Genomic DNA, 22,131 nt, shown 5'->3' with positions numbered 1-22,131 from the left:
GACCGGCGACAGCCTATGATGTCATCAAGGTGCGACCAGGAAGTATATAAGGGAGCCTTGCCAACATGACAGTATCTACTCGTCTGAGGGGACTGTTTTTCGGCAGGCAGGCCCTGCGGCATGGCACAGCGACGCAGCGTCTCGTTCCCTGTTCTCAGGGAACAATGGTTACATTCGTAACCTGAGACGTTCCCTTTCGAAAGGGAACTCGCGCTGCGTCAGCTTCGACGCTACGGGGAACGATATACCCACGCCGCCATGCCGACGGGAGTGCATGCCCACTGGCAGTGACAACTGTCAAGACAAGCAAATTCTACTGAGATGCCTGAACCACTCCCCTTCTGGTCACATTAGGCTGTCAGTGACAGCGCCCCCTACGGTCAAAGCCCAAGCTTATCGCCTGAGAAGGAAACCTTCACACACATGAGTTCCCTCCCAGGCCTTGCTCGAAGGCCTGGAACCAACCCATTCGACTCAGAAGGGGTTCCTTTAAGGGAGCGTGGCAAGGGGACTACGAGGGAACCCTATGCCAGTCACTATTCGGGAGATTATCACCGAATGCCACCAGGGAGACCTGACCAGGTGACCCAGTCTAGTATGGGACACGTAATACGGTCAACCCTGTCTGTACAGTACAGAGCCTCTGGTACTCGCCTCCGAAGAGACATCCCGCTAGGGTGCTGCAAGAAAGGGCAGCATCACCGACTAGCCGGACCTCAGAGACGGGTTATCCCGGAGAGCGGCGCTCAGCGAAGTGCTTTCAAACCCTTGCTAGCGAGGGGAGTCAAGCCGCTCGATCCTCGGATCTACCAAGCACTTATTTTAAAACGTGCTTAGGAGGCCAAAGGCCTTATAGGCTGAATATATCGGGAGGGGCCCCTCGGGACCTACCACCAATAGATCAGCCCCAGGAGGCTGTAAGCTCACAATAGACCCTCGTTTGAGAGGAGCTCATAAGCCTGCCCGGTAGGCAACCATGCCGTAGGCCTACTATGAAGGTCCCGTCCTGTCGGGACCACATAGCCGCAGTGACACTTCGTCGTGCTAGGGTAAGAACACCGCCTTCAGGTCTCGCAAACGGCCAGAGGCCGGCGCCTGATAGCGGGTAGCCACTAGCTGTCAGCAAAAAAGCCAGTTGTGTGTTCCCGCCTAGGGAACTCGTCCCCCAGGGAGGCCGAGAGAGGCCTCCACCTGGTAACCTGATAGACCGCTCGCGCATCCAAAGCAGCGCTCGTCCTCAGGAAGGCCAAACGGGCCTGATACCTGATCGCAGTCGTGCTAGCCCTCGAGGTAGCTGGGAAGACCAGGGACTCGCTTAATCAGGGAGGCCAAGCGGGCCTACCAACTGCAAGACATCGGGCACTCACAGTTTTCCAAACTGAATGTGCTACTCATAGCGCTTCAAGCTCACCACAGCGGCTGGGGACCGGGAGCTCGCTTTCAGGGAGGTACCATGCCTACCACCTGATAGCAAAAAGTGCCACTTATAGCACTTTATGCACACCACAGCGGCCGGGGAGCCGGCCTCTGCTCATTGACTGGATTTATCCAGGAACCACGAGACCAGAGCGTGCCCTCAGAGGAGGCCACGTGGGCCTACTACTCCAAAGCGAATCCCCTCAGGGAAGCCCGTGCAGCTTTGCCTGATAGCAGCCCATGCTACGATCCGTTACCGAAACTGGGGACCGGGGAACGATTCCAGGGAGGCGCAATGCCTCCACCTGGTAGCAGAGCATGCCGTCCGTCGTGCTTCGCTAACCGTCTCACTCTCGCGCCTGAGAAACAGGGGCTCGTTTTCAGGGAGGCAACAATGCCTACCACCTGATAGCAGAGCATGCCACGCCTAGCGTTTTGTTTCGCCAGTTGTCTCAGCGCCTGAGAATCGGGAGCTCTCTTTCAGGGAGGCAACCGTGCCTACCAACTGAAAGCAAAACGTGCTACTCATAGCACATCACGCTCATTGCCACAGTGACTGGGAACCGGGAGCTTGCTCTCAGGGAGGCCATAATGCCTACCAACCTGATAGCGGAGCATGCTACTCTAAGCATGCTACTCAAAGCACTTCGCGCTCACCATAGTCGACCGGAAGCCGGGAGCTCGCCCTCAGGGAGGCAACAGTGCCTACCAACTGATAGCAGGACATGCTACTCGTAACATTCCATGCTCATTGCTACGGCGACCGGGAACCGAGAGCTCGTCGTCAGGGAGGCCACAGAGCCTACCAACCAACGGCAGAAAAGTGCTTATCCATAGCGCTCCATGCTCATTACCACAGCGACCGGGAACCGTGAGCTCATCGTCAGGGAGGCCACCATGCCTACCACCTGATAGCAGAAGGTGCTACTCATAGCACTTCATGCTCACCGCCACAGTGGCTGGGAACCGGGAGTTTGCCTCCAGGGAGATCACTCAGGGAGGCCGGATGAGGCCTACTACCTACTAACACTCGTGCTAGCCATCCAGTGACTGGGGCCCAGGAACGCCATCCGCAGAGGAGGTCAAGTGGGCCTGCTTACCCCACAGCAGGCCCATAGGGAGGCCCAGTAGCGCCTACCACCTATTCAGCAGCTCGTACCAGCCGAAACTCTAAGAAGGCTGGCTGCTGCTACCTGGGCTGACGGCAGCTGTCTGCTGCTGACGAAGGCCTGGAAATCCAGTTAACACCTGGGGACTCATCCCCAGGGCCAATGACGGGTCACTGCTGACGTCGACACCAGTGGAGAAGAGCCTCCGAGGCCCACTCGTGGGCCATAGTGTCGGGACTTTCCTGCAAGGAGGCCGGTTAACGCCTACTACCTGTCCTGAAGTCCAACTGCCCAGACCGTCCAAGCTGGCCACTCAGAGCCAGCTGGCTCCTATGCCCGCACCTGGGGCTGGCTCCATCCCAGAGGCAGCTAGGGACAACCTGCTTCGCCGTGTCCTAGGGCCCCCAGGACGGCGCAGTCTCTTGGGCAGTGCCTACAAACATGGACCTAATCACATTGCCAACAGCAGTGTACTCAGCAGAAGTGCTCAGCAAAGACCCTCTAAGCGAGGGGAGTACAACTTACGTCACCTGCATCGGGGCGGCTGTCTTTCTTTCCATGCAGCGGCCAACCTTGATTGCGAGGGCGTCAGCCATTGGCAATGCTCGGGCCTCAGGGGAGCATCCGACCAGAACCGTACAGACAGAAGGATTATCCGATGTTCTGCTCAACCCGGGCCCTAAAGGAGGTGAAGCAGAGACATAAAGCAAGGGAACAATATCACAGAAATGTGAAAAACCACCGGCCGTACCATCCTCCAGGAAGAGGCCGGGGGCCGCCAGCAGATGGCGGCCACCAAGCTCCGAAAGGCGGAAACAGCAGATAAAGTCTAGTCGCAAACCGGCGAAAGACGCTAAATTCCACCCCACGACCACTGGCAAAGTCGCTGTCTCCTGCAACATCCTCGTCTGCATTACACGTGACCCCAGAACGCAGAGAAGGGGGCGGGCCTTGGCCGGACGACTCTGTAACAGAGGAGGCTGAAACAAGGATGCATAAACAAGACCATGTTCTTAATTAAAAAGACAGGCCAGGGGCGAACATCTTTATTAAAAGGGGACGCGCCCATCCTTGACAAAGCCTAGGCCAAGTGGTGCGACATAGGTCCGCACTAGATCTACTCAGGGCCCGGGAAAGAAATATTATCACCTCTAATATTACACAATGAGGCCCCAAAAACCCCTTTCCCAAAGCCCCGCAGAGCTGGGCGCAGATCTCACTACAGCTCGTGCATTAGCGCGTACCCGGTCTTCAGCTACTTTTCACTTTACGCTAGGAAAAACGCAGCTCGCCCCTTACACTACAAGCCCTCAGGCGAGAGCGCGATTCAGTTACCCAAACAATGGGGAAAATATAGCACGGAGAGGCAGCAAACTCTCTAGCAGAAAGTGAAGTATTCACACACAACCATCATAATGTTGCAAAGAAGATCGTTCTTAGCTTACTCACGGGGAGCTGCAGGCCCTGCGAAGATCCAGCGGCGATCCAAATTTCCCCAGAAAACCTCTCAGGCGAGCGAAGGTATAGGAGTTCTGAAAAACATAGTTTTGAAAACGTTTCACCCTCAGCGAGGGGACTCACCAATCGCTCCCAGCGGTGCTTCCAGCCAGCCATAGGCTAGTATCCGCCCGCCATCCTGAGGGGGGCGCTCTCACAACCAAGCCAGGCGGGCCGGCAGAACTTTTTCTCACATTTTCTGCTCATCAGAGGTCCACCGGCCTGATGTAATGCGCCCGTGGGAAAAACCAGAGGAAGGTAAAAAAGGCAGCGTTCATCTCCGCGCTCCTCGGGGGGTGGAGTCCGCTGCCTGCGCTGGTTCCGGTTACCAGCCCCGGCTTCCTTCCTCTTCCTGTTGCGGGTGTCCCGCCTCCCCTGCACCCCAGTCCTCCGCGGGGGGGCGCTCGAGAGGCGACGCTGCTCGCTATTCCCGTCTCCAGCCCTCAGACTGGGACGGGCCGGGGACACCCGACTGCCTGTCCGCGGTCCCGGACCTCAGCGGGATGCATGTTCTGAATGCCGCCAAGCGCGCCTCCACCTCTCCGAACTTTCCCATCACCACCTCCACGGAGGTGCCGAAAAGTTCAGATGGCGAAACCGGGGCATCAAGGAGAAAGGACTTATTTTTCTCCCCGATGCCCAAACGGTTAAACCACAGATGTCTCTCCGTGGCCACCGTCGCCACCATCGGCGCTATACTGTACGGTGGCCCGGAGAGAGAAAAACCGCGGTCCGGCGCGACTCGACTACCGCCTCAGGGGGTCCCTCCCCCTGATCGAGGTCCCTCGACAGGTCCGCCTAGTAAGCCTGCAACACCGCTGTGGTGTGCGAAGCCGCTGCAGCGTGACCCATTGACATGTACGCCGTGTCAATCAGAGACCGGCAGGGTGGGAGCTCTCAGTGCCGCCGGCCGCCCAGAGGCGAGATAAAAATAACATCTCGTCCACGGGCGGCACCGACACATACTCAGCCTAGCCCCCGACATCAGCGAAACTTCGCTAGATGACGTCGACAAATGCGGGGCCGAGTATGGTTTCTTCCATCCCCTCGAGATCTGCAGACGAAGATCTGGAAGGAATGGAAGACTCCCAGGAGTTAGGAGGTCATGGGCGGAGAGAAACCGATTGTCCGAACTGTTTGGACGCTCAGCCTCTCTCCTATGCGCCGCCAAGGCAGCTGCAGTCTACCCGCCGCGCATTCCATGACCTCCAGCAACTCCCCGTACATGGGACAGGATGGTTTGAGAAGCTTCAGTATCTTAAACTGACTCACCCATCCTCTGCTCGCGTGGAAGAGCAGCAGACGAGGAGGAGACATATAAATCCTATTTTTCCTCCTCCGAAGTCCGCCTCTCGCGATCTTGATCGTCCTCGAGAACCACGTCTGTCTCCAAGCGACGAGCCAGATCCATCTAGGAACCACATGCTTATGTTTAGACGCCGCTCAGCCTCAGCTCGAGCAGGGTCGTTCCCAGATGCTGAAAACCTCTCCCCTCGAGAAGAGGTCCAGACGAGAGCAGAGCGTTCCAGAGGAAAACGCTCGCAAAACTTTCCACAAGAGGTTCGCAAACCTCTCGTGCATGCTCTTCTCCCAGACAGTAAAAGCAAAGTGTGTGTGTATCCAAAGCGAAAGCTACCTGGTTCACATTCAAAACACACCTGCAGAAGTGGCGTTGCTTCTCAGCACACTTCATTGCTATCCTCTTTGTAGACGTTTCACGTGAAGACAGGCAAAAACAGTCCCTGAAGACGAAAAGATACTGTCATGTTGGCAAGGCTCCCTTATATACTTCCTGGTCGCACCTTGATGACATCATAGGCTGTCGCCGGTCAATAGGATTGACGTGATTCAATGTGATTTCAGGCACCAGTCACGCTGGAGGCGTTCCCCGTAGCGTCGAAGCTGACGCAGCGCGAGTTCCCTTTCGAAAGGGAACACATTTTACACGTTAATAATTATAACGAAGAAATGGGTTACTGAACATTTCTTGTGAAAACAATAGGATAAACACTTTAAGAACTCATAAAATAATAATAAAAATGTTAAAAAAAAGAAAAGAAAAAAAACTATTGTTTTGTACTTTTTGTGTGTTAAAATAATATTATGTTAATTAACATGTTTGGTTTTTAACTGGTTTCTTTTTTTTTTTAAATGTATTACTGAATAAATCGTTTCTCCCATATTTGGATGTGGATCTGGTTAAATTGTGTTCTGTCTCTTATTTTTCTTGCTTTGTTTATAGGATCTTGAGAACAAAATGATCCCGTTTCTGAAGAATGAACTGGGAAAGTTTAAGAAAATATTACAAAAAGAGAACACAGAATCCTTTGTGAAGGACTTTAATGAGAATAGATGCAGTATCAAAGCAGCAGCTCTTGATCTCACACTACATTACCTGAGAGAGATGAAGCAAGATGAAGCTGCTGATGCTCTAGAAGGTCTGAGACTCATGACCATCTGTCAGATTGACACTTATAAATGTAGGGGAGAAGATTAAGACTAAAACTATCTGTTTTCTGTTCATGTGTTTAGATGAGCTGTTCTTCATTCCTCAGCTAAAGTGTGGCCTAAAGAAGAAGTATCAATGTGTGTTTGAAGGAATTGCGAAGCAAGGCGACTCCACACTTCTGAATAACATCTACACAGATCTCTATATTACTCAGGGTGGCAGTGAACAGGTCAATACTGAACATGAGGTCAGACAGATTGAAGTTGCTTCCAGGCGTCATGAATCTCAAGAGATACAGGTTGAATGCACACATTTGTTTAAAGCACATGAACAAGACGAGGAGATCCGAACTGTTCTGACAAAAGGAGTCGCTGGCATCGGAAAATCAGTCTCTGTGCAAAAGTTTGTTCTGGACTGGGCTGAAGGAAAAGAGAATCAAGATATCAGCTTCATATTTCCTCTTCCATTCAGAGAGATGAACTTAAAGGAGAAAGAAAAACTAAGTTTGATGGATCTTATGACTCAATTTTTCCCAGAGACAAAAGGACTGAACCTTACAAGAAGGAATCGATTCAAAGTACTGTTCATCCTTGATGGATTGGACGAATGTCGCCTTCCTCTGAAGTTTGACTGTAATGAGACGTGGCGTGATGTATCATCACCAACCTCTCTGGATGTTCTCCTGACGAACCTCATGAAGGGAAATCTGCTTCCTTCTGCTCTCATCTGGATCACCACCAGACCAGCAGCGGCCAGTAAGATTCCTCCTGACTGTATCAACCGGCTGACAGAGATACGAGGATTCAGTGACGCACAAAAGGAAGAGTACTTCAAAAAAAGATTCAGAGATGAGAATCAGGCCAACACAATCATAGATCATGTTAAAAAATCAAAGAGTCTCTTTATCATGTGCCACATCCCAGTCTTCTGCTGGATTTCAGCCACTGTTCTCCAGAACATTCTGGAGGAGAAGAGAAATAATGATGTGAAAAACACTCAGGCTGATGAGATCTCTCAAACACAGCAGGAATCAAACACTGAAGACACTCCCAAGACTCTGACACAAATGTACACACACTTTCTCCGCTTTCAGATCCAGCAGAGCCGCCGAAAGTATGATGGAGAATACACACCAGATGTTTGCTGGGATAAAGACGCCATCCTTTCACTGGGGAAACTGGCATTTCATCAGCTGGAAAGAAGCAACCTGATCTTCTATGACACAGACCTGGAAGCCTGTGGTATTGACGTCTATAAGGCATCAGTGTACTCAGGCATGTGTACCCAGATCTTTAAGGAGGAAACCGGGATCACTCTTGGCACCATGTACTGCTTTGTTCACTTGAGCGTTCAGGAGTTTATTGCAGCCATTTATGCACATCTGTGTCTAGACATCAACAAGACAAGTGTGTTTGATCATGAGTCTACAGAACAGGAAAACACAAATGAAACCATGATTGATTTTCTCAAGACTGCAGTGGACAAGGCGCTTGAGAGTGACAATGGACACCTGGACCTTTTCCTTCGCTTCCTCCTCGGTCTGTCTCTCCAGTCCAATCGACGACTCTTACGAGGACTGATAACTCAGCAAGACGACAATGACCAGAGCAACAAGGAAATAGTTCAGTACATCAAGCAGAAATTAGAAGATAATCTGCCTGCAGAGAGATCCATCAATCTGTTCTACTGTCTGAATGAACTGAACGACCAAACTCTGGTGAAAGAGATTCAGACCCACCTTAGCAAAGGAAGTCTCTCATCTGACCTTTCACCTGCCCAGTGGTCTGCTTTGGTCTTTGTGTTGTTGACATCAGAGGAAGAGCTGGAGGAGTTTGAGCTTCAGAAATTCAAGAAATCAGACGAGTGTCTCATTAGATTATTGGCAGTCATCAAAACCTCCAGAAGAGCTCTGTAAGTCAATTAATGTTTTGTCATGTTTTGGCGTCATCCAGGCTATAACAGACCATTTAGACCAAGTTCATATATTATCAGTTGTCATTCTATATCTCCAGATAAAACAAAATTTTAAATGCTAAACTTCATAATAGTTTTAGTTCTGTAGTTTTAACTATATTTAAACATAATGTAAACTATCAATCAGACGATAGAAGGCCTGTAGCTTTTTTTCAGCATTTTCAGTAAAGTGTTGATCATATTGATGATCATTTAGAGGTCTTAGACATGTATACAGTATATCACATACGATACAATAGGTTTTATAGGGTTGAGTTAGCAGAGGATGAAGCACAACAGTGTTGTTGTCATATAATACATTGGTTTAGTTATTTTAACTAAGTTCCACTATATAGTTCTCTTCGGCTTCTGCTATAAAGCACAAATGCTCTTCCATAACTTCAATGCTAGAATCATTAAACCCCCAGAATCTCTACCTCAAGACTAATGTATCATTGTCATCTGAGCTATAAATCTGATCAAAAATATTATTCAAGCATGCTTCATTTTATCTAGCAAATATGTCACTGACAAAAACTAGCATTTCCTATATATTATTTTTGATTCACTGTAGCTCACCCTACGATTAATCGCAATTGAAAGCTTTTTGAAGAGTTTTAATATTTTGCTGTTTTTAATATTTTAATATTTATCACTGATACTAACACTGATGTCTCTATGAAAATGAGTTTTTTAAACATTAACGATTGACATTCAACATTACAGTATAATTGAAAGCTATCAATTTCAACATTTATTAGGCTGTAAAAAATATTGTTTAATTTAATTGAAATTAAAACAATCTTCACATGAATCCATTATTATGAATGTCATATTTACCTGTGGCCTTCCTTTCTAACAGGTAGGAAAAATACAGAAATTGAATATCAAACACTTTACAGTCTTAGCTGCAGGAATTATAAATTAAACCTAGATTAATGATTATTAAAGCTACAGTTTTGTTACAGCTTTGTTCTAGCTTTGTTCCCTTTGTTCTTTGATTAACATTAATGACAGACAGCATTAGCCACTGTTGAACATGACACAGATCTAATGCGCATCTCAGATCATTTGAGCACTTATGAGAATTCTTGACAAAACTGACATTTTGGCACAATTCTGTGTGTTATTGTTTGTTCAAGCGTGAAAGAGAACTCGATACTGGAGTGCGTCTTTCTGTGTGTTGTGTGTGTGTGTGTGTCAGGACATTTCCCAGACTCTTTTTTTCCTTGTCGCGCTTGAATTGTTTAAAAGCTTTTGCATGAATGAGAGCGTGATCATAAAATGTAACACTAGCCAAAGGATGACAGAAAAAATGGATGCTGCGTTAATTGTTACTATTTATGTAAATATATATAAAATAATGTAAAGTATTCAATTCACATTTATTTGTATAGCACTTTTCACAATATGTATTGTTTCAAAGCAGCTTTACAGAAAATGCATGCATTACAATTTAGAGTGATTTATTATTAGAGACTTTGTCCAAGTTATGGATTCCAGAATAGTACATATACACAGTTAGCTAACAATGTATTAATAAACAATGTAGTAATTTAAGACTATTATAATAGTATATACACATGTTGCACCTAATTCTGTGGTGTAATGTATTTGTCTTGTAGGTTAAATGATTGTAAATTAACAGACAAAAGCTGTTCAGCTCTGGCTACAGTTCTTGGATCGGATACCAATCTGAAAGAGCTGAACATGAACAATAATAATCTGCAAGATTCAGGAGTGAAGCTACTCGGCTCTGGATTGAAGAGTATAACGTGTAAATTGGAGATACTGAGGTAAGTTGTGGTACAATATAAGACATTTTTAGATGTTCTTTACTTTTAAATATATTTCAATCATGACAACTCTCAGAATAGGTTTTAGCATGTTTTTAAATCTGGCAATGTAATTTTGGCAATGTATTTTTTTGGTATTTTTATCTTCAGTATTACTCAGAAGTCTAGCTACTGTATACAGGCCACCAGGGCACAATACAGACTTTATCAAAGAATTTGCTAATTTTCTATCAGAGTTAATTCTGGCCGTAGATAAATTACTAATTGTTGGTGATTTTAATATCCATGTAGACCATGAAACAGATGCATTGGGATTAGCATTTAAAGACATTCTAAACTCTACTGGAGTTAGGCACCACGTGTCAGGACCCACTCATTGCCATGATCATACTTTAGACCTAATATTGTCACATGGAATAAATGTTGATCCCATTGAAATTCTGCAGCAGAGCGATGACGTTTCAGATCATTACCTAGTATCATGTATACTTAATTTAGCTAAGGTTGCAAAGCCACCCCCTTATTTAAAAAATGGCAGGATAATCACTACCGCCACTAAAGATTGCTTTTTAAATAATAGATAGCCTAGAAGAACTCGATGTTGCAACAGAAACTATTGACTCTCTCTTTTCCAGAACTTTAGACATAGTTGCCCCTCTGCGCTTAAAGAAGATTAAAGAAAATAGTCCGACGCCGTGGTACAACGAGCACACTCTGGCCCTTAAAACAGCAGCCAGAAAAATGGAGCGCAGCTGGAAGAAAACAAAACTAGATCTGCTTATTTCTCGACTCTCTTGGAAGAAAACAAACACAACCCTAGGTATTTATTCGATACAGTGGCTAAATTAACCAAAAATAAAGCTTCAACTTTTGTTTGTACACAGCACAGCAGTAATGACTTTATTAACTTCTTTACATGTAAGATTGACACTATTAGGAAGAAAATTTTAACCATGCAGCCGTCTACTACAGTAGCACATCAGACAGAGTATTGTAGTGTCACTGAGGAAAAAATCCACTCATTCACTGCTATAGGAGAAGAAGAATTGGCTAAACTCGTTAAATCATCAAAATCAACAACATGTATGCTCAACCTTATACCGACTAAGCTATTAAAAGAGATGCTACCAGAGGTCATAGATCCTCTTCTTAATATCATTAATTCATCTTTGACATTAGGATATGTACCGAAAACTTTTAAGTTGGCTATTATTAAACCACTTCTTAAAAAAACGCAACTTGATCCTACAGAATTAGTCAATTACAGGCCAATCTCAAATCTACCCTTTCTGTCAAAAATACTTGAAAAGGCAGTGTCTTCACAATTATGCTCCTTTTTAGAAATAAATGGCATCTGTGAGGATTTCCAGTCAGGATTTAGACAGTATCATAGTACTGAGACTGCTCTCATTAGAGTTACAAATGATTTACTCTTATCACCCGATCGTGGCTGTATCTCTCTATTAGTGTTACTCGATCTTAGCGCTGCATTCAATACTATCGAGCACAACATTCTTCTGAATAGACTCGAAAATGATGTTGGCATTAGTGGAACGGCATTGGCATGGTTTAAATCATACTTATCTGACCGTTATCAGTTTGTAGTAGTAAATGAAGAGATGTCACACCGATCACAAGTTCAGTATGGAGTACCACAAGGCTCAGTGCTAGGACCGCTACTCTTCACCCTGTACATGCTACCACTGGGAGATATCATTAGGATGCATTGCGTTAGTTTTCATTGTTATGCAATAAACAATGAAAATATTGCTTATTACTTACAAAGCACTAAATGGTTTAGCTCCCCAGTACTTGAGCAAGCTCTTAACACATTATACTCCATCACGTCTACTGCGGTCTCAAAATTCTGGCCAGTTAAAATACCTAGAATATCAAAATCAACTGCAGGTGGTCGATCCTTTTCCTATTTATCACCTAAACTCTGGAATAGTCTTCCTAGCATTGTACGGGAAGCGGACACACTCTGTCAGTTTAAATCTAGACTAAAAACACATCTCTTTACTGTGGCATACACATAAAACACTTTTTCAATTAAATGATTGTTAGGCTGCATTAGCTAGGTCAGCCGGAACCGGGAACACTTCCCATAACACCTGATGTACTTGTTACATCATCAGAAGAATGGCATCTACGCTAATGATAGTCTCTCTGTTTATCCCGAGGTTTACTGCAGTCAGCCGGATCCGGGCCGGATCCAGTTCAGATGGTGGACCTGCGCCCAGACATGACTAACGCATGACCCTGAAGTGTCTGCAGAGACCGTGTCAATTGGCCTCCTGAAATTGCCTCACAGACACGGCATCCTCAATAAACCCGTCTCCGGCGTGATGACTCCGATTGTTCGAATAATCTTATTTAATAATTGTCAAATCGATATGTTATCCTCAGTAAACCCGTCTCCGGCGTGATGACTCCGCTTTTCGATTATTCCTATTTAATAATTATTTCATCGACACATCATCCTCAATAAACCCGTTTCCAGTGTGATGACTCCGATATTTCGAATATTCCTATTTAATAATTGTTAAATTACATTTACAGTACATTTATGCATTTGGCAGACGCTTTTATCCAAAGCGACTTTGCATTGCATTCAAGGTACACATTTTACATTTTGTCAGTTCTTGCTTTCCCTGGGAATCGAACCCATGACCTTGGCGTTGCTAGTGCCACGCCACTGTTTGAGCTACAGGAAATCGATATGTTATCCTCAATAAACCCATTTCCGGCGTGTTGCCTCCGATCTTTCGAATATTCCAATCTATTATGACCTGACCTGTAAAGTTGCCAGAATAATAATCATACGCTGTTTGTTAATTGGCCAGAGGAGAACTGGCACCCCGACTGAGCCTGGTTTCTCCCAAGGTTTATTTTTCTACTTTAGGTCACCTGATGGGGTTTTGGTTTCCTTGCCACTGTTGCCTCTGGCTTGGCTTGCTCAGTTGGGGACACAATTTTTCAACTAAATATCCAAATAAATCTAATTATTAAACTAAATTAACCATGTAAACTAAATTACTGATCTAATTACTGATCTAAAGCCCACACTGTCACTGTATGATAATTGAAATGAACTGATGACATCACAGTTTTCTCCAGAATGGCTAGACGGCTGAATAAAATTCTGTTGCATTATTTTCCTGTTTAACACTGTGAAGCTGCTTTGAAACAGTTTACATTGTTAAAAGCGCTATATAAATAAACTTGACTTGACTATTTGGTCTTGGCAGACTAGATCTGCTACGCAGCTGCTGTTGATTATTTCTGATGCTGTAGAGCAAGTATGTACTTGCTACTGCTAATAGATACACAGAAACACTGCTGTGAGCATGTAAAATACAGTGCATCCGGAACGTATCCACAGCGATTCACTTTTTTCAAATTTTGTTAAGTTACAGCCTTATTCCAAAATGTATTAAATTCCTTAATTTTCCTCAAAATTTTACAAACAATACCCAATAATGCCAATGTGAAATAATAATTAGAAGAATCAGAATGAGCTTTATTGCCAGGTATGTTTACACATACTAGGAATTTGTTGTAGTGACAGAAGCTCCACAGTGCACAGAATGACAGTGACAAGACACAGATGATAAAAATAAACAAATATACAGACAATGTGCAAAATAGTATAGACCCAAAATGTTGTTATGTTTGAAATCTTTGTAAACGTATAAAATACAATAGAAAAAAAAAAAAAGAAAAAAAAAAAAAAAAGAAAAAAAAAAATCACATGTACTGAAGTATACATAGCCTTTACTTTACTTTTTCCAGCTCAATACTTTGCTACAAAACATTGTTGAATGTTGAAGCACCTTTGGCACCAATTACAGCCTCAAGTCTTTTGAGTATGATGCTACAAGCTTGGCACACCTATTTTTGGGCAGGGATCCATTTGCATGCTGTATTAGTAAGAACGTAGTCGTACAGGCAGGGTCAAACGGTAGCAGACAGGGATAACAGAGACAGGCAGTATGGTAAGTCGTAAACTGGCAAGAGGTCAGGGCAGGCAGATATCACTCACAGAACGGTGTAACAGGCAAGGGTCAAAGGCCGGCAGCAATGGGTCGAGAGCGGATAACAGCAGGATCAGTAACAGGTAGTCAGACAAGGAGATAATGCTCAGAAATGTTCACCAGGGTAATACAAGACTTTGCTAAGAGCTGAATGGAGAGTGGGTATTTAAAGAGTCTGGTAATGAGTGTCAGCTGGGGATGTAATCAGTGCAAGGCAAAGGCTTGTGGGGAATGTTGTGCGTCAGTGTAAGTGTGAGTTAGTATTCGGGAGACGGTTCCCTCCGATGGCCAGAGGAGGGAATCACAGAGTTTGTCTCTGTGACATCAAGGGCCCTATTTTAACGATCTGAAACGCAAGTGTCAACGCGCGAAGCGCAAGTAACTTTGTGGGCGGGTCTCGGCGCTGTTGCTATTTTCCCGGCGGGATAAATGGCTCTTGCGCCCGGCGCAAATCTAAAATGGGTTGGTCTGAAGTAGCTTCATTATTCATAGGTGTGGTTTGGGCGTAACGTGAATAAACCAATCCGAGCGTCATCCAACATTCCCTTTAAAAGCAGGTGCGCAAGTTCCATTATGGATTGCTATTATTATGGCGTATTTACCAGGCGCACGCCAGGAGCGGTTCACAGCCGAGGAGACTGATGTTTTTGTAAGAGCAGTGAAAGACAGAGAAGTGAAGTTGTAATGTTGTACATTATGGTAAAGGTGATTTCACAGTCTTTTTTTTTCAATCTTTCAGTTTTTTCAGTTTTTCAGTCGATTTTTTCAGTTTTTCAGTCGATTCTCTTATTTTTTGTAAGAGCAGTGAAAGACAGAGAAGTGAAGTTGTAATGTTGTACATTATGGTAAAGGTGATTTCACAGTCTTTTTTTTTCAGTCTTTCAGTTTTTTCAGTTTTTCAGTCGATTTTTTTTCCTGGTTCTTGACGGACAAACCAATTTGTCAGATGTCCTTATATACATATATGTCTTGCCACTATTGGGCAAACAGGTCTTATCCTTAATTATTACAATTAGCCTGAATCATTTGTAAGCTAGATTTATGCCTATTTTTTCACATCTTCGTGGCACACCACAATGATTTCCGTCATCTCATGTGTTAATATTTTTTTAGTGTAACAATTTATGATTTGCAAAAATAACTGTTTCATCTGTGTAGGTTACATGAGCAAAGTGTATGCGCGTTGTGCAGAATGTGCACGCTATACATTATGGTCAAGCATGCGCCCTTAAAATAGCATAATGAACAACGCGCAACGCGCCACTGACTTTAGACTAGGTTTTTTCTGGTCAGTGGCGCAATTGTTTAATGGAACAGCAAAATAGCACCAGGGATTGTTTGCGCCGGAACACGCCTCCTTTTTTGCGCTGAACCGCCCAGGGAGCGCAAGTTCATTCACTAGTTTAGCGACGTGATTCTGTGGAGGGAAAAGCGCGCTTTGCGCGGGTGCAAAATAGGAATGACACATGCGTCGGTGTACAAAGTCAATTGCGCTGGGTGCAAGATAGGGCCCCATGTCTGACTGCAAGCTCAATTTTGATATGCATGTCAAAGGCTGTACTTATGTATAAGTTAATTTATATTTCAAAAGATTTCAAAGATTTCAAACAAACTTCTTCCGCATTGTCATTATGGGGTATTGTTTGTAGAATTTTGAGTAAAATAGTGAATTTAATCCATTTTGGAATAAGGCCATAACATAACAAAATGTGGAAAAAATGAAGCGTTGTGAATACTTTCCGGATGCACTGTATGCTGCTGCTACTTCACAAATATACATTCATAAATCCTGTAGCAGATTTAGGCAGGTTTAGCAGAGGGAGGTGGAACTCAGCCTACTGCTACCAATGAAACCAGACTATTTAAATGTTGAGCAAGCAATCTCCTTGGCTGTGGGATCAGCAGAGGCTAATCAGCTTGTGCCATGGTGTGATATTGATCTGGTCCCATTTGGACTATGGGAGCATAATTTATGATCATGCCAGGAAATCATAAACAGATGCTTGACATTGTGTAGGCTCATGTGTTCTTAATCCCAAAGACTCTTTTCTTTGTTTGTTTTTGTCTATAAATGTTGAAGGGATTACCTCCCCTTTCATTGAAAGTGGTGCATCTTTGTGTGTCATCCTTTTCTCAAGTATTGGTAAATCTTTATATAAAATATAAATCAGAACTTAGTAGCATTGTTTTCCAACTTGGTGAAATCAAGAGTTATGGTTGATTTTCTGTATTATAAGTCTATTGATGATTTAGTCACATTTTAATGTATTTGGTGTTACGATGAGTCTCTGTGATCTGTTTTTGAGGGTGAGTTGATTTTTTTTGCATAGCCTACTTTGTGAGTATTTTTTTTTTTAAGTTTGTTTTTCTCATTTCTCCTAATGTAGGTTAAGGCGCTGTGATTTGACAGATGAAGGTTGTTCTGCTGTGACTTCAGCTCTGAAATCAAACCCATCACACCTGAGAGAGCTGGACCTGAGCGAGAATAAACTAGGAGACTCTGGAGTGAGAAACCTCAGTGATCTACTGATGAACCCACAATCACAGCTGGAGAATCTACAGTTAGTATCATTATACTGTACAGTTACAGTGAGATTACAGTTCACTGTTTAGCTCAAGTTACATTATTTATACTGTAGCATTTTTAGATCACATATCACTTAAGGTGTGGTTATGAGTGTATCAGATGACCACTTCCCGCTTTTGATACGGGTCACCAGCTAAAAATACTCTCTTAACAATATAAGAACACTTCCAAAAGAGCTGTTCAGTCATTCAGAATCACTGTAAACTAGAGGGAGTTGGTCAGCGGATTTATCTGAAGGATTTTCGAGTCTGGACAACTAGTAGAGTCTTTGACCATCAACACAATGAAGACACAGTGTAATAAAATGAATGAAATGTATTAACAATAGATATGCAAGAGTAAATACTTCAACGATTATTAATTGTAGTAATGAACATGCACTTCTAAAGGATAGTTAACTAATAACCAAAAAGAAAAGTACTGAATGAACCAATAAACCCAATAAATGATGTGAACACAGAATGGATAAATGCAATGCTGTTGAACAGAAAGGAGCAATGGAAGAGAATTGTATGGGAATGCTTCTTATGGAAACCACCTAATGGTTCTGGCAAATGGTGATTATCTGTTCCATACGATGCCTAAACATTTATTTAGAGACCAAACATGATAATAAACGGTTAAACCATCGTCCACGCATTTGTTTATCTGTTAATGGATCTCTCCCGTGGACTGTTGTGTTTATAGTCAATAACCATTAACATATACTGTGCTTTGTATGAAGATGAAGTGGATGTTGCAGTTTATATAAATGTAAGGCCTCTGAACATGTGTATGAATGGATTTAGATAGATCTCTGTGGCCTCTCTTTTGCTGCTGCATCCAGGAGGTCCTGAAGGATCTTTTATCGCAGCTCTTGCCTAAACCTTAGGAATGAGTTTGGTGGTTAAAGTCAGCTTTTAGAGAGAAGGATATAAACTGGTGTCTGGAATGCCATCCTAACTGATGTTCACCACAACACATTCTGTAAGAGTTTATTGAGCTGATTCATCATCATATCCTGCTCATGCTAAACTTCTCTTTAAATATGTTACAGTTTAACAGTAAATCCACATTGTTCTGAAGGGGGGCATCTTCCCCATCTTACCCTACATGTTGTTCTGCAGAAATATCATGAGATCTGCATCTGCTGCTACAATAAACAACAGAGATTAAAACAGAATGGTTTAAAAAATGAAAGAAGAAACGTCTCGGGAGGAGGGAACGGAGACGTACGTCGGACGTACCGACGAATTGGGATCACTTCAGGGAGCCCCTATGAGCTTCGAGATATAAGCCGCGTTTCCACCAAAATTACCCGGAACTATTTGTACCAGGAACTTTTTTCCCAGGAACTTTTTCTCCCCCAGACCTGCTACAATCTGCGTTTCCACCGCGGTCTAAAGTACCGGGGAGATTAGGCAAATTAGTCCGGTGACGTGAGAATGCGCGCGACTGCTTCTCCCAGTCACCGACGGACAGTAATCACTTTTGCGCGATACTGTCTGCAACAATAACAAGTGGAGGAGATGCAAGCAGCGCTGCTTTTGCTGATTATGTACACACATTACCAACACTGCTTATTTAAACGTGCACTTTCACCTGGTTTGACCATTTTAATGCAAAATGGGATGATGGGCATTCCAGAATCTGAATGTGTTGTAATAGCTCAATTCCAAAACAAAACATTTTCTATAAAAGGATAATGAGGTTTCAGTCATGACAGATGTGTGAAAAGTTAATTGAATGAAAACAATAGACTGAATTAAGCAGTTGAAAGATTAGGTACTAGACTGCAAGTATTTTATTTTTTATCACAATAACATCTCTTAACATTCATAAAAAAAAAAAATTCACATGACTAGTATTACAATATGCTTCATTAAATGCATAATTTTAGAGACTTCTTCCTCAAATTTGAAATGAAGCAGGACCACACTTATGGCTTCACTTAAGTTGTGGTTATAAGTTATTATACTACATTCACATAGTTATACATTTAAAAATATAATATTTGGGTTTTCTAGATATGTTTATGTGCATATTCAGAAAGACTTGCGAGCAGCAGCCCTTTTATTTGCTTCCTACACTATATGAATACAATTAGAATGTGGTTATATAGTTAGAATGTGGAAATTAAAGACACAGTGACATTTTACACATTTGACTTTATTTTAGACAGATTAGTTCTTACAAAATTAAAATAAAAGTGTGCAAAGACAAATAAATTACTAGAACAATAAAATGAAAATATAAAATGTGAAAACAACAATATAAAAAAAGTGTATTTTTCAGTAACCTTTTCAAGAGCTGTGCCAACACGTACAATGTATAAAGTACAAGTGTGGTAGAGCAAATGCTTCATTCAAGCGGCTGGTCATTGTGGCTACTTCTTGAACGACTGGACAAACTGTCCAAGAACAGACAGAAACCCGGTCTGAAAGTCCCTCTGCTGCCGTCTGCTTTCTTCCGCTTCTGACTGGTGGAATGCCAACTCTTGCCTCCTCATCTCTCCTCGGCCTGGCTCTCCAGTAACAGCTGCATATATTGGTCAGGCTGTTCTTGTCCATAAGCTGCAGGACGGCCCGGTTAGCATCCTCCATGTCCCTCAGTGCATCAAGAAAGTCACAGTCCCTTTTCATTTTCTCTAAGTAGAAAAATTGCACAGAAACACATGGAAATTAATACACAAGGCAACCATGAAACAATAGAAACCATCAATTAATTATTTAAAGTGTTTTCACTACAAATAATGAACAATTGTTTGCCCAGCTTGAACAATGCCCAGTGTGCAATTTTTATCATGGGCAATTTAAGTTTACAATTAAAAACAACAAAACCATTAAGGATTACACATCAGTTTTTAAATATATACACATTTTTGTCAGCTTTATAACGTACTGGTGACCGCGGGGGAAAACACGCTGGTCTCCGTTGCCTGCGATTCATCAGGGCCACTCGTTACGTCTGGAAAAGCACGTTGAAAAAAGTTACTGCAACGTGTTTAAACACTGCAACGAGTTTAATAGATGATACCAAGATGATATATTTACCTTCAACCCACTCGGATTCCTGGATGGTTTCCAACAACGCACTAGCCGAGTCTTTCGTTACCGCTGCCCTAGAAAAGGACGGTCTGTGTCCCAGCAACGTGTCCAGGTGGTCATACCACTTGTTGATAAGCCGGTCGGAACCGCTCCGGTTGTTATGATCCTTTAATTTCTTGTAATCTTGTCTTAATTTCTTCAACTTCTCTCTGCACTGTTTTCCAGTGTGACTGGAACCGAGTCGATATCTTCAGGTATACCTTTTCATTACGGGTCGCCCTTTCCAGTTCCCGCTGGATGTCCTCCTCCGCATATATGCTCAATAAAGCCTGAACCTCGTCGTCGGTCCATCGGTCGAATTTTTTGTTGAACTCCATTGTTGCAAAAAAAATATTTACTGAACGCAAAACCCACGGAACCCACCTCGCAAAAGACTTGTAAATATGGCGGTGGAAAAAAAAAATAGCTGCGAGAGCTCAACCAATCAGCATGTTCAGCGCCCAAGTCCCACCCCCGAAAGTTCGCGAACTTTTGAAAAGTCCCACCTCGCAAGCAGGGCCGTTTGGAGGGGGAAATATTTACCCGGAACTTCATTTAGACCCTGGTTCCTGCGGTCGAAACACACCGAGTTCCCCCCCAAAGTTCCTGGTTCCGGGGTAAAGTACCTGCGGTGGAAACGCGGCTATAGAGAACAGGCCAATGGGCCATTGGCGTGCAAGATTTGCATCTCGCGCTCCGCCCCACGCCGCGGGTATAAACAGGAAGCGAGAGCGAATGCACACTGTTTTTCACTGAGGAGCCGAACTTAGTGGCTCAACCTGCATTGATGGTACAGCAACTGTGGCGACGGGACGTACGTCTCCGTTCCCTCCTTCAGGGAACGAGGGTTACCATACGTAACCGAGACGTTCCCATTCAGTAGGTCACGTTCGACGTAGGTCGGACGTACCGACGAATTGGGATCCCCTATGGAAAACGCCACAGTTACTACCACTTCCAGCGCCCAGCGATGAGCCCCTCAGACCCCGATCTGATGCGGGCGGGAAAGTTCACGCAGGGAGAGTCCAAGCTGCTGTTCCGCAAGACCCATTCAGCTGACTGTATTGGATAACGCTGGGAAAGCGTGCCTGTGAAGGCAGCTGCGGAAGCCACATCATGCCCAGAGGGAGTTAACATGTGGAGAATACACGTATGGGCTGGCCGTGGGCAGCACAACATACGGAAGACCCAGGGGTGGCCCCGGCCAATTCGTGGAGGGGGACAACACGTACCTGGGACGGCAGAGGAGACTCTGCCGAGGGAAAGACACAGGCTCGCCGTAGGGAGCCGTACCGTGGAAGAATACACATATGGGACCGCCGTGGGGGTCACTACATATGGAACCCAGCCTAACACAAGTTCCACCAATGCATACGAGTGTTAGACCTGGCGTCGAACGCTCCGCCTGCCGCGGGTTGCGGAGGACTCAACAGGGTTCGCCGTTCCGGGGAACTCGACTGGAGCAAAATAAGCGCACGCATCCGTCTACCATAGGGGAGGGAATGGCGCAGCAAGCCGACACTAGAACGGGCACTTCTGTGTTACTGACTATGGGAAGTGAGCACACAGGAAGAAACCGGCTCTACACGGAGGCTATAGAATCTAGCGAACGTGTTAGGTGTCGCCCAGCCCGCAGCTCTACAAATATCTGTCAGCGAGGCGCCACGAGCCAGCGCCCAGGAAGAGGCAACACCCCTAGTGGAGTGGGCTCTTAACCCGAGCGGGCAGGGCACGTCTTGGGACTGATAAGCCAAGACGATGGCATCCACTATCCAGTAGGCCATCCTCTGCTTGGAGACAGCCTTTCCCTTCTGCTGTCCTCCGTAACAGACGAAGAGCTGCTCTGAGGTCCTGAAGCTTTGCGTTCTGTCCACGTAAGTCCGGAGAGCACGGACGGGACAGAGAAAAGCTAGGGCTGGGTCTGCCTCCTCCGAAGGCAGCGCTTGCAGGCTCACCACTTGGTCCCGGAAGGGAGTAGTGGGAACCTTGGGCACATATCCAGGCCGGGGTCTCATGATCACATGAGAGTTACCGGGCCCGAATTCCAGGCACGATTCGTCAACCGAAAATGCCTGCAGGTCCCCTACCCTCTTGATGGAGGCCAACGCAGTCAGGAGTATTGTCTTTAACGACAGAATTTTCAACTCAGCTGACTGCAGAGGCTCAAAGGGTTCTCTCTGTAGTGCAGTTAGCACCAGAGTTAAGTCCCAAGAGGGTATGGA

The 22,131-nt window shown here is 44.7% G+C and overlaps 1 protein-coding gene across 3 annotated transcripts in view; it reads left to right on the top strand.

Moving 5' to 3' along the window:
* LOC307139811 (uncharacterized protein) overlaps positions 1 to 22,131 on the top strand; it is a 283,388-nt gene that overhangs the window by 98,741 nt on the left and 162,516 nt on the right. For all 3 annotated transcript variants that reach the window (XR_013818174.1, XM_079838915.1, XM_079838916.1), the window contains 4 exons: positions 6,265 to 6,460; positions 6,555 to 8,382; positions 10,050 to 10,220; positions 16,645 to 16,818. Coding sequence is in view for 2 of the 3 variants with exons in the window: in XM_079838915.1 (XP_079695041.1) it covers positions 6,265 to 6,460; positions 6,555 to 8,382; positions 10,050 to 10,220; positions 16,645 to 16,818 (2,369 nt within the window). In the remaining variant the exon portion in view is untranslated. The remainder of the gene's footprint in view (positions 1 to 6,264; positions 6,461 to 6,554; positions 8,383 to 10,049; positions 10,221 to 16,644; positions 16,819 to 22,131) is intronic.

The sequence above is a fragment of the Gobio gobio genome (genome assembly GCF_949357685.1).
Source record: "Gobio gobio genome assembly, chromosome: 16".
NCBI lineage: Eukaryota > Metazoa > Chordata > Actinopteri > Cypriniformes > Gobionidae > Gobio > Gobio gobio.
Note: the sequence above shows the minus strand (reverse complement) of the source record. Positions and strands in the feature narration are given on the sequence as shown.